Source organism: Taudactylus pleione, unplaced genomic scaffold (assembly GCF_031769625.1).
Source record: "Taudactylus pleione unplaced genomic scaffold, aTauple2 ptg000122l, whole genome shotgun sequence".
Lineage (NCBI taxonomy): Eukaryota > Metazoa > Chordata > Amphibia > Anura > Myobatrachidae > Taudactylus > Taudactylus pleione.
The window spans coordinates 11,964,496-11,977,321 of record NW_028284524.1 but is presented as its reverse complement, the minus strand read 5'-3'; the positions used below and the strand labels follow the sequence as shown (position 1 = coordinate 11,977,321).

The following is a 12,826-nucleotide window of genomic DNA, read 5'->3' as shown; positions in this document are numbered from 1 at the left end:
AAAGCATTGCAGCGTGTATGATTGGATCATAAACTACTAACCTCTCATTATACTCAGAGCCGACAGGAGCGAGGAGACTGCAACAGTCATCTCTCAGTTTTGCAAATCGTATTTCTTCTCTTCAAAAATAAAAACGTGAAAATAACATAAGTTTGGCTTAATATTAAGGGGCTGATTCTGAGGCGGGAACAAAGCACAAAAGCAAGTAAACTTTGTACCTTTAACAAACCATTTTGCTATCCAAGGGATACAACTATAGTTATTTATTTTGCATACAGGGTAAATACTGGCTGCTTTTACATGTAGTCCACAAATACTAGACAGCTTTGTTTTTACACTGCAATTTAGATCTGAGTTTGGACACACCCCTCCGAAATCTAAAACTCTGCACATTTTAATTAGGTATGGCCATCGGCATGATTACCATCGATGGCAATAAAACAAGTGACCATCGATGGCTACCAACTATGCAACAGATGACCATCGATGGTTTCACCAACCGATGGTCATCCCTGTACTTTGACTGACTAGCCCGTGGGCCAATCAGAACCTGCTGGCGGGGCTTCGCGGATGTTGGGGGTGGAGATATTCTATCCCGGCAACTTGTTAAAAAAATAAATAAATGCCATTAGGTTATGCTGTACCATCGATGGAGGAAAACCATCTGGTTCTCCCCATCGATGGTAAAAGTATTCAACATCAGCTATAAACCAACGATGATTATGAATCATCGATGGTCGATATAATCCCTCATTTTACATCTGCCCCAACTATAGTGCAGCATAGTTATACTGTACCAAGTTGCAAAGTTACTCTTTTTTGCTTTGCTCCCAACTCAGCATAAGCCCTTAACTGCCTAAATTAGTTCCCATGATAACAAAATGACAATGTCTAATCATGTCAAACAACAGTTTGAAAACATATAAAGTTCCTTTGATCTTGTAAACAGTATAAATCACATGAAAAGTGTGTCCATTGTTGTGGAATCATGGTGAACAATGCTTTGCCATTGTGTTCAGGGTGTATCCAGAGGAAGTGGGTGTTTGTGTGTGCAAAGAGTCAGCTCTGAGACAGTAGCTTTGGAAGCACATATTTTGTTTTTGTAGCTTTATATGAACAATTCTACAATGTCATGGTTGGTGTACACATTTCTCTGTTTATATACAGTATGAATTGTTTCGGACAATAGAGACATCCTGGATTTGTTTGCACAAATAAGAACATTTTGTTTGGGTATGTTATTTGGGGAGGTGCATCAAATTTCCCACACGAAAAAGGAGAAGGTCTGGATATGCCAAGTAGATTTATTCACCATACAAACTGTTATTTTCGTTTTAAACCTGATTCTGTCTTGAGTTACATACGTAGGGCCTCATTTACTAACAAGTTTTATCACCAAAACAAGTGATAAATGTCACTGTGTATGATAAATGGTTCTCCAGCCAATCAGCTCCCAACTGTCAACTGTTAGAAAAATTATGGTTTGGAGCTGATTGGCTGGAGCACCATTTATCATACACAGTTAAATTTATCACTCGTCTTGGTGATAAAACTCATTAGTAAATGGGGGACTAAAGATAGGCTTTGCAATCCCGACATCTATCTTCATCCCGAAGCCACAACCCCGACAACTGGAATCCAGAACGAAGGTAAGCGGGACCTGTTAGGTCTTAGCTCATGGGGGGGGAAGATTTAGGATGCCCCAAGGGTAGATTAGGGTTAGGTATCCCCCCGAGGAGGGTTAGGCTATGGAGAGGGAGGGTTAGGGTTAGGCACCACCTGGGGGGGAGGGGGGTTAGGGTTAGGCACCCCCTCGGGAGGGTTAGGTCTAGGGTGCGGGAAGGGGGGGGTCAGGGTTAGGTACTACCGGGGGGGAGGTTAGGGTTAGGCACTAGGGGGGGGGAGGTTAGGGCACCACTAAGGGATGGTTAGGGTTAGAGGGGAGAGGGGTAGGCATACTTACCACCCCTGTCGGGATCTTCATCCATCGGGATTCCGCTGCCTGTATTTCATACCCAACCAGTATGGTACAGTGCTGCTTTCTTGATGACATTGTACCATATGCCAATAGCAAAGCTATATATTGTGCATTGGCAAGTAAACAAAAATAGTTCTTGTTTTTCAGGTCACATTGCAGGTGCACATGTGTATTCATTACTCACTGACATATTTAAAAAGATTCACAGATAGAGCTAATTATTTCACTAGTGATTCTGTGAGGAGACCTGGAATACATGCACTATGTGGGGTCCTGAGGACCGAGTTTGAGAACCTGTGATCTAAAGAATTTACTAAAAACCATTGAAAGAAGCCATAATACAATCCATTTGTTCACAATTATAAAGCACAATGGAAAATGCTGGCGCTATGTAAGTAAATGTTAATCATAATGTTAATAATTTGGTAAAAGATGCATGTACATATTTAGGTGATCTGGCATTTAATTCATGCATATAATAAAGTCTATGCAGATTACTATTTGTAAAATTGTGTGAAACATTATGCAGGAACATTATCCATTTTTTTTTATATTTATTACCTTGCTGAATATCAGGGATAAGTTTACTAAAGGTAGATTTGGCTTTTGGGTCGATTTTGTATTTTGAAAATCGAAGATTTACTAAAGGCAAAACCGACTGAAAAAACGATTTTAGACTACAATAGACCATCGACCCAAATATTGTTACTTTTAAATAGACGCCTATACAAAGCGCCCATTTACTAACAGTCGTTTTGAAAGTAGACTCAAAATCAAACTTCAAAACGGACTTTAAATGCACCTAAACAATGCCCCTGCCTGATGCACTATGATCTGTGCATGCTTCTTAGGTGTCAAAAAATGTTAAAAGCAAACAATTAAGAAAAAAATGGCGTGGGGTCCTCCCCTAAATCCATAACCAGTGTTGAATATTTTAGTCTGGTCATGGAAATTGCGACGTGGGGTTCCCCCTATTTTCCATGAACCAGCACAAGGATGTAATTCCACAGCAGGAGGACACACAGAGTTGGATCCTCCTGCCAAAGAATTAAAACTAGTCAGCTCAGGGCTGGCTATCCCTGGAAAAAATGGGGTCACCCTCCCGAGTATACACCAGCCCTGGGCTCTTCCATGCTGCACCCCTAGCTGGTGGGTGCACCCCTAGCTGGTGGGTGCATGTAATAATATTGCTTTTCCATACTACATGTGCCAGCCTGCCTGCCTGCCCTTTGGCACTTGTATCTCCAATGTGAAAAAAATATTTAAAAACAGCATAATACAAAATAACATTTTGAAACTATTTGAACCAACAACATGGAATCTTTATAGATAACCCTTGTGAGAGTGATTGACAGGAAGTACCGTCAGGGGTGGTGATGAGAGGGGGGGGTTGACAAAAGGCAGGTGTACCAGGACATTTGAACGCCGTTGCATGGGCATAACACTGCAATGCCGTACGCAGCATGAGTACTCATAGTGTGTGATGAAGTTAGTAATTCTTGAGTGAGATCAGAGCTTGTGCTAGTGTGTGTGGCTGCGATGGTACCGATGGTTTCGCAGTCTTGCTAAACATTACAGATGTAAGGTAAAGTGGGGTTGCTGTGATGGCATAATGATCGCAATGGACTAGCATACTATCACAGTGAGACTGCGTGCGTAATCGCTATTGCAATCTGTAATGAATCAGGCCGATAGTTTGGAAACCTCTGGTCTAAGGCCAAGCAGATATTCTACCATTCCATGAACATTTAAACACTAGGGGCACTTAGGAGCAAGAGTCTATAATACCCCTTTTCCACTGCCAGATATAACCCGGGTTTGTGCACGTGAGCGCGCAGCATCCTGGGATATTTTGGTGTGTGAAAGGGCAGGGTTGAAATAAGCTGACCCGGCATTTCAACCCTGGTCACGAGCAGGGTTGGATGCGAGTTCAACCTGGCTCGTGAAGCAGTGTGAACGGGTAACCCGGGTCTATGCAACCCGGGTCCTGTTCACTGCATAGGAAGAGCCGGCGCTTGGAGATGAGACCATCTCCAAGCGCCGGCTCATCATGTGACGCCGATGGAGTCATCGACCCGGCATCAGTGCTGGGTCGGGCGGCCTGTCTGACAGGGGTCTCAGCCAGGTCACTCCCAGGATGGGCGTGTGAACATCATCCCGGGTGCGACCCGGCAAACTAGTGGAAAAGGGTATTATTCTATTGTTAAGGTATGTCATAAAATCTTACAGAATATTCAAAGTAACTTTTTAACTTGTAAAGAAGAGACATAACTTAGTTAATGAATTTAATTACATTTGTCTTAATGTAAAATGTTAGATTTTAGTTAAAGAATTGTTGAAAATAAAGTTTTTAGCCATGGTGACATTTATACTAACTTGTATCTGGAAGCCAAAGTACTGTTATTTTTAAATATGCCAGATAGACAGATCAGGGCTCTAAAGTAATTTAAAGTGACCCAAAGCCATTTATAGGCTCTTCCAGGTTTATATTTGGCCTGACTGGGCCTCACTGTTATATACAATCTACAGTGTCCGAACCCGATTGCATACCATCCAGAGCTGAATATATTTTACAAGGCTTTGACTCCTTTCTGTTCTCTGTAGCAGCATACTCCCACACTTTGTCAGAGTCACTTTGCCATATCCACCTGTGTAAAACCACTACTGATTTCTTACATTATTCCACTGTTATCTTATAACCTACATTACATTGTTTTCTCTACATAAAAACTTTTGATTTATATCTACTAAATTGAGCAGTGTGGGTAATAACAGACACACAGCAGGACAACAGCAAACATTATCTAAAGGTACTTATTATTAAATTGTGATAAAAAATGTATACCAATAAATACAACTTTTGGTATCTTACTGTTAAATCCAGCCTGAAAGCTACCGACATTGCATAACTCAACTCTGACCCCTAACCCTTCTCCTATTTGACCTACCTGTGACCTGTACCGTCACCTGCGGGGCACGTACATCTTGTCAGAAAACAACTTGTCAGAGGAGCTTTGGCTCTTATACCAATTTGCTCCAGGCTTGTTTCCATAAATCTTTAAGCCTTCCCTTTATTCGCCAGGTCTTATATTGACAGTTGTAGGAAAAAAACATATTACCCTACACTCCAGGGAGCTAGTTCACAAAATGAAGCTAAGAACTGGTAAGCTTGAATCCTAGTAACCTGTAGCATAAATAAAATACAATATTTAATCCTCACTTAAGAGTTCTTTTTTGCTTAATAAACATATAGAAGTGTATCATGGAAGGATCAACATGCACATCATGCTCCCTGTTTTTAAGCCTATTGTAATAGAATACATTATTCAGTGATGGAGACAATGGGTTTCACACAGATAAATAACAAGTCTACAAACGATTTCAGACATCTTACATTTTTTACCAGTATGGTGAAATGTACATATAGATTTATGATGATGACAACAGTATCCCTTTTCATAATGTATAATAAAAAGCAATCCAAGGTGAAAAGGCATTCAGTGGCTTACACAATGTACATACTTTTTAGATTGCGAGCTTTCACGAACAAGGCTCTCTTCGCAGGGCCATAACTAGGGTACTGCGAGCAGTGCCATGGCACAAGGCACCGCAGGACAAGGGGCGCTGTTTATTATCATTCTCAATCACTTATTTCATCCCCGGCATCTCTTAGCCTCCCCTATCTCTTCCCTGGCCCTTCCCCATGAGGCCATTCCCCTTTTTAGGGTGCATTATGTCCCTATTTGAAAAATGGGGAGGTATCAATGCTATTTCTAGCACAGGGCACCAAAAAGTCTAGTTACGGCTCTGTCTCTTCGCTCATGTGCTTTTCCTTCCCTCACTTATACCATAATCTATCGCCACTGCCAACAATGGCACCAAACCTTTAGGTTTGGCTGGTGCTGCTTATTTGGGTACTATGACTGCTGTTGCAGCAATGTTTAGAAACCTTGGGCCTGATTCAGACCCACTCGCGAGCGGCTGTCCGCTCGCAAGTGGGTCGATGGTCTGCACTGAGCATGCGCACGACGGAGGGAGCTCCGTCGTGCGCATGCGCCAGACACGACGAGCGAAGGACTTTCCTTCGCTCGTTGTGTCCGATCAAAGGGGGCGTGCTGTCAATGTTGATTGACAGCACGCCCCCTTTGGTGGGCGTGCCGGGGGCGTGCCTCCCTGACGGGGGCGTTCCCACGGGAACGCCTCCCGTCAGAAGCCGGCCCACTGACATCACTAGTGATGTCAGTGGGAGTGATTTTGGCTCTGATAGAGCCAAAATCACTCCGGAGCTTGCGGTTGAAAACCTCAACCGCAGGCTCCGGCTCGCAATTTCGATGGTCGCGATGGTCACGACCATCGCGGCCATCAAAATGCACGCTCGTATAGCCTGTGGGTGGTGACCCACAGCTATACGAGCGTCCAGGAGGACGCTCCATGAAAATGGAGCCCGGCCCTCATTCAGAGCGTGCGCTCTGCTCAGAGCGTACGGCTCTGAATGAGGGCCCTTGTCCATGTCCTGAAATGTTATGTATTGTAAGTCACTTTTTTCTTGTTTTGATTGGAGGAATAGCTTTTGTACCCAGTATAGGGTGTATGCAAGTGCACACTGATAATGATTAGTAGTAAACCAGAGAGGATATACATTTTTCCCCATGCTCTCTTATTTTGCACAAAGAACCCCCAATTTACTGCACCTCAGCATTAAGCCCAATGTCTTCATTACTGAAGGGTTACTTGTATTTTGTTTAGTAGGCTTACAGACAGGAAGTATGATGTGCTCAGATAAAATGCCTCCTACATGACTCTATAACAAAAACCTTTAGTTCATAGTTCATAAGAAATTTTGAAATATATAAATATATATGATTCGTCAGCATTACTTATAGTTCTTTCATATAAAGAAATCTGCTTTTCGATTTAGCATTCCTTTAAAATACTCAGCAATATTGTAGGATTGACATGTGATTACAAACCACCTAATTACAATAGGACACAAAACCTGGTGGTGCAGCACGGTAATAGCTGGAACTAATGTACAATTGCTTTATCATGCTTTACATCTTGCTGCACACTCTGTTGCAAGCTTTGCTGTAGAACTTCAAGTCCCATTACAGGATTCCAGCCAAAGCCTGGAGAGCCACATCTTGTCTATGTCTATTGTAACCAGCCTCAAACATGCAATGTCAAACATAATAAGCAACAAGCATAAGAGGCTAACAGCTGGTCAAAACACTGGTTAGACAGAAAGTAATACAAAAGTAATGTAACACTTATTTTTCTTTATATTCTCCTCAGATTGTGATGGACAACATGAAAAGAAAATGTAAATGCCATGGTACATCTGGAAGTTGCCAGCTCAAGACCTGTTGGCAGGTAACTCCGGAGTTTCGTATGATTGGTTCCCTCCTGAAGGAGAGATTCTCAGTGGCCACTTTGATCAGGCCTCACAACAGAAATAATGGACAGCTGGGGCAGTTGGAGCAGACGCAGGCTCCTTACCGGAGGCGAACCGGTATCACTGACTTGGTATATTTTGAGAAATCTCCTGACTTCTGTGAACAGGAGCTGAATTTGGACTCAGCAGGAACACAAGGCAGGATATGTAACAAAACTAGCCCAGGAATGGACAACTGTGAGAGTCTGTGCTGCGGCCGTGGTCATAACATTCTCAGACAGACACGCACCGAGAGGTGCAACTGCAAATTCCACTGGTGTTGTTATGTGGTGTGTGAAGAGTGCCGCATCACAGAATGGGTGAGCGTGTGTAAGTAGGAAAAATAGCTTCCACGACACTAATAGGACAAAAAGAAAGAATCATGCATAAGACCAAGGCTGTAGACAAACATACGCAAGACATGGATCTAAAACATCTTGGCTAGGCCTGGACTGCAAGAAACAATGAATACAAATGGAAATGCCAAAATGGGACTTGCTGCATACCAAAACCAAAAATAATAATAATTTAATACATATTAAACTGAATAAAACAAAAATGTTGAGAACTGTTGTCATTATCCATAACTTCACCCAAACCTTTGTGAGAGCTGTGGGAAACACTGTTTATCTGAATTGGCATTATACATGTTTCTGAAATTAATTTAGGTATTGGACTCTGCTGTAGCCTGCAAGTACCTGCATAAAAAGTTTAATGCCGACAGTACAATATTGAAAAGGCCATGATTGGGTCAAATTTTTAGCATCACAGACAGTCATTTATCACCTGGTACGTACACCTTAATAAACAATTATTATATGTGACAGAAAGACTTTATATGGATACTTCTAGCTCATTACATGTAACCCTCAGGTTCACACCTGATAGAAATCCCACAGAACTATCTATCATACACATTACTACATTTAGCTGACGACTGAATGACACATTGTCTCCGCCACATACCAGAAATACTTCCAGTATATTGCAGAGAATGTTTTTGTATATGTAATGGGATAGATAAATTTGTCTTACCGGAAAGCATGCGGCCTTTCCAGCTGTTGTTGAACAAGAGGCTGGCAGAGCATGCTGGAACCTGTAGTTAAGATCAGAAAGTCACAACGTGCCTACTCTGTGGCTGTGATCTATTCAAATATGAAAGCCATTTGATAATTATCACACTTTTACTTTAAAATGCTGATTTTTTTCTTGTTGAACTGATATGGAAAAGTTGTAAAATGAGTTTGCTGGTCAAACAAATAAAAACAAGAATATTTATGGTGTATATTAGCCCACAGTAAGCATTTATTTTAGAACTCCATGTATGAGACAACCATTTCACAGGTGAAGGGGATAAACAGTTGTATTATATACTGTATATCATCTGTACAATATCAGTCATCATTATTAATGGCTGGATGATGACATGATCTCCCAAAGTATAAACATCAGTACACATTTAATAGCAGTTTTTCTGAGGCATGAGTACCGATAACAGTTTTAGAAATTTAGTTCCACTGGAATAGGCACACATACTCTATACCCTCTATACAGTATCACATCTGACAGCTCTACTCACAGACAACTGTTCCTTTACAGAAAGTGGATATTACTAGTCATAACCTGTTAAAATGTATTAACACACAGCATTTGGCTAATGTCTGGATTCTTTCAACAAATGCTGAACAGCATAAGTAATATAATGCAGCTTTGCTCTGCATGTGAAAGATTCAACTTTGTGGGGTCTATCAAGTAACAAAGTGTGAGGTGAGGGTCCCAGAAGGGGAAGGAGGGTGGAAGGGGGGGGGGGATTTGTGGTGAGACCTGCCCAGGAAGGGAATGCCTAGGGTGGATAGCTTTTAAAGTATGCATCCAAATAGGATTAACTTGTAATATCGGTGTAGTGAAAAACCTGTGACAAATCTTTGAATGGTACACACCCTAGGACTTCAAAGGAAAAGGACTCTGTCAGTAGAGTTACCCCTAATTTCAAGAGACAGTCCAGAGTTTTTCATCAAATTGTTCCTGAAAAATTTCAGCCTAGGAAATGTCCCGATTTTTCAACAGCACTGTACAATGCTAATTATTCTGAAAAATAAATCCAGTTCTTAACATTCTTATATAAACTAGTGCAGTAATTGAGATGGGGTATTTAAAGGACAAAGAAAATATAATTTATTTAACCAACTTTACTATACATGATGAGAATTATAGAGCACCAAGGTCTGCATAAACTGTATCACTGATGGACTTAGTTACCTGTCCAGAAGCCAAAGGGTCTCTGGACACTAAAGGCTCATACACACTAGACGATATGCTCAATGACCGATATCGTCTAGTGTTTGCCCTGCAGTGCCGGGCTCAATGTCGTTAATGATAAAGAGTACACACACTGAACGATATCATTAATGATATCGTTCAGTGACGGCACCCTCCCTTATCCCTGAACAAGCACAACCTGATGATATCGTCAGGGTGGCCTGCATGTTCAGGCGATGAACGACATCTTCAACGACCTGCGTGAGCGCTCATCATTGGTCGTTGACCACGTACACACTGGACGATATTGGACGCAATGAACAATATCAAATCACACAGGTCAGTGTGACCCTGTCGAGAATAGGTGTCTAGGTGGGAGCTCAGCTGCAAATGCTCTGAGTTCTAAGGCATGCAGCACAGAGCGGCTCCTGAGTCCCCTCATCAGTGTTACGTGACACATCACATCCATGACACTGATGAGGGACTCGGGAGCCGCTCTGCCGGCATCCAGAATCATGAGGTGAGTAATCAGGTTGGGGGAGAGGTGGTAGACTCCGTGTGGCGTGGTGGAGAGGGGGGATGGTAGGTTCGGTGTGGCTGGGAGTTGGTAGGCTCCATGTGGCTTGAAAGGGGCCCTTACAATTTAGTTGCCTTGGGCCCTCCACAAGCGTTAATCCGGCCCTGGACATAAAATAATATAATTTTGCTTTTGCCTACATATTCTATATATATATATATTGTAGTGCCAAAGACAAGTTCCCAGATAAAACAGCTGTAAATGTAGACCAACAAAAATATTTTTGCGAATTCTGGGTTAAGATTGTATACAGCTGTATACAGTATGCCTCGCAATATTTATGTGCGGTGCTCTATTTTACAATGCTAGGGTTCATATGCAGACACTATCAGTGTTGCACTTAAAGATGAAATAGCAATTAATTCATCCAAAATCCCATGGACAGGATCAATTAGTACACAGACTGCAAAATTTAACAGTTTGTCATAATTAATTGGACTAAAATTAAAATGAGTATTTAAGTTTCAAAAGACTCATAGATGATTTTTTCTTTGTTAGTTAATTCACTGAACCCCTATTCTAAAGCAATGCTCTCTTTTACTGTTTACAGACGTATTTCACATTAACACAACGGATGACATGGTACTACATGTATAAATGAGTGACCCAGCAACAGCAGTCCCACAATAACATTTAGGGGCCCATTTGTCTTTAACTATTTACTGCATATTCCCTGAAAAACATCAGTTTTCGGGGATATCCGCAAACATTTAGTATCCCTGCTAGGGATGTGCAGGCTCGGATTTACTCGGATTTACTCGGATCTCAGAACAGCATTTTATTGGCTATCGCCTGTCATGTGTTTTGGATAGCCAATATAATAAATCTGAACTTGCGGTAAAGTGGCGATAAGAACCGAGTAAATCCGAGCCTGCACATCCCTAATCCCTGCAATGTATTATGGAAGGACCGCAGCAGATATCTCCAATATCTGCTGCTGTCCCTCTATTTCCGACACCAGCTGCAGCCCCCATAGATTTTAATAGGGGATGCAATGCTGTCAGGTTTACCAAGCTCTGGAATGCAAAGTAAAGCATTCCGGAGCTTGGCCCCGGCAGCTAACACCACCTAAAGATGGTGTTGTGCTGCTGCTGCTATAGCCTCTGGGCTAAATATCGTAAAACTAACCGTGAGAGGGTTCCAGAGGTCTGTAGACCATGCATGCGCAGGAGCCCGGCACAGGACTGAAGAGACGGTCTCGTCACCCTGAGCACCTCGCAGGGAAGGGCTCCTGTCCCTGCGGGGCTATTTGACAAAATGTCGGAGCTAAGATCGCATCTTGCAATGCGATCAATGGCGCTAATCACGCAGATCAACGCACCCAGATCATATTGCACATGCGATTGTCGTTAAATGGGTCCCTGTAGTCTCCTCACTTGAGGAGAGTTTGATACATTGTAAATTATGAATAACAACACAAACACATTATTGTTATTGTAACTATGTGGAGATTGTATGTTATTATATTGTAAGTTATTTTTCTGTTGTGAATAGTCATTAAAGTAAACTATGGTTTGAATATGCTATTGTTTCAAATCCTTCTGCTCTTTGGCAATTATTCTTCTTTATATTGATGTAGAAATAATGTTGTAATGTAATAAAATGGATAATACACACGATGTAATCAGGAAACATTCACCAGGCAATGCAAAAAATTAACTTGGTAGTTTATTCATGGTTACATAAATAATCATTTACTCTTTTTATCTTTTTTTACAAAGATGTTACTAGTTTAAAACACCTCAAATGCATATATATATTCCCACTCAGCAGGGACTTAAGAACCATTTAAAACTTCTCTGCAAATGAGATTCAACCCAGAAATCCCTCTTGATTACCTCTGCTGTACCACAAACATAAGTAATATGTACTAATCATTTATCTCACAATAGGTGATTTACAAAAGTGTAAGACCGCAGTGCAAATATTAATTTGTGATGTTACATCCCTACATTTACACAGGTGAGCCTGATTTTGCATAAAACACATGAATGTGCAGACCAAGATGCCAGTGTCTTTGGGTTTACATCGGTTGACGGAGGAGTTAGCTGGATAAAGGTCATTCCTACAGTAAGTGTGGACTGCTTTCCGCTGAAGAAACGAGATACAATTTTGTGGGACAGGATTACATAAATTAGATAAAGGGGAGTACAAAGCACATTACAACTTTGTCCTCTACTTTGAGGGAGGGTGCGCCTTTTCCTTCCCGCAAAAGGACTTGAATTCTGAGCCACCTCAGACATAACATATTCAGTCTTGTCCCTATTCTTCTAATAAAGCCACATGGCATATTCTCGGTTGCACTTCTGCAAGAAAGCGCATTTCTAGGTTCATTTTAATCAATGTGATAAAAATATTCAAACATGTCAAATGTGACACCTGTAAAAGACAGTCCTCATCATCATGGTTAATTATTGCACAACAATTAACATAAAACCAAGCAGTATTTTAGGAGAAAGATGTAAAATTTAGGTACAACATTTGCAATGAAGTTTTCACAGACCTCAAAAGGGAGGTTAATTTGAAAAACTGAATTTTTGCTTGTTGGGCACCTATATTTTTGTACTTTGCTTTATTTCTT

At 41.4% G+C, this 12,826-nt stretch overlaps 1 protein-coding gene across 1 annotated transcript in view; it reads left to right on the top strand.

The window, feature by feature from the left end:
• WNT10A (Wnt family member 10A) overlaps positions 1 to 9,177 on the top strand; it is a 73,002-nt gene extending 63,825 nt beyond the window's left edge. Inside the window, exon 4 of the mRNA XM_088472352.1 lies at positions 7,271 to 9,177. Coding sequence (XP_088328478.1) covers positions 7,271 to 7,747 — 477 coding nt within the window. The 3' untranslated portion in view covers positions 7,748 to 9,177. The remainder of the gene's footprint in view (positions 1 to 7,270) is intronic.
• Positions 9,178 to 12,826: the final 3,649 nt, after the last annotated feature.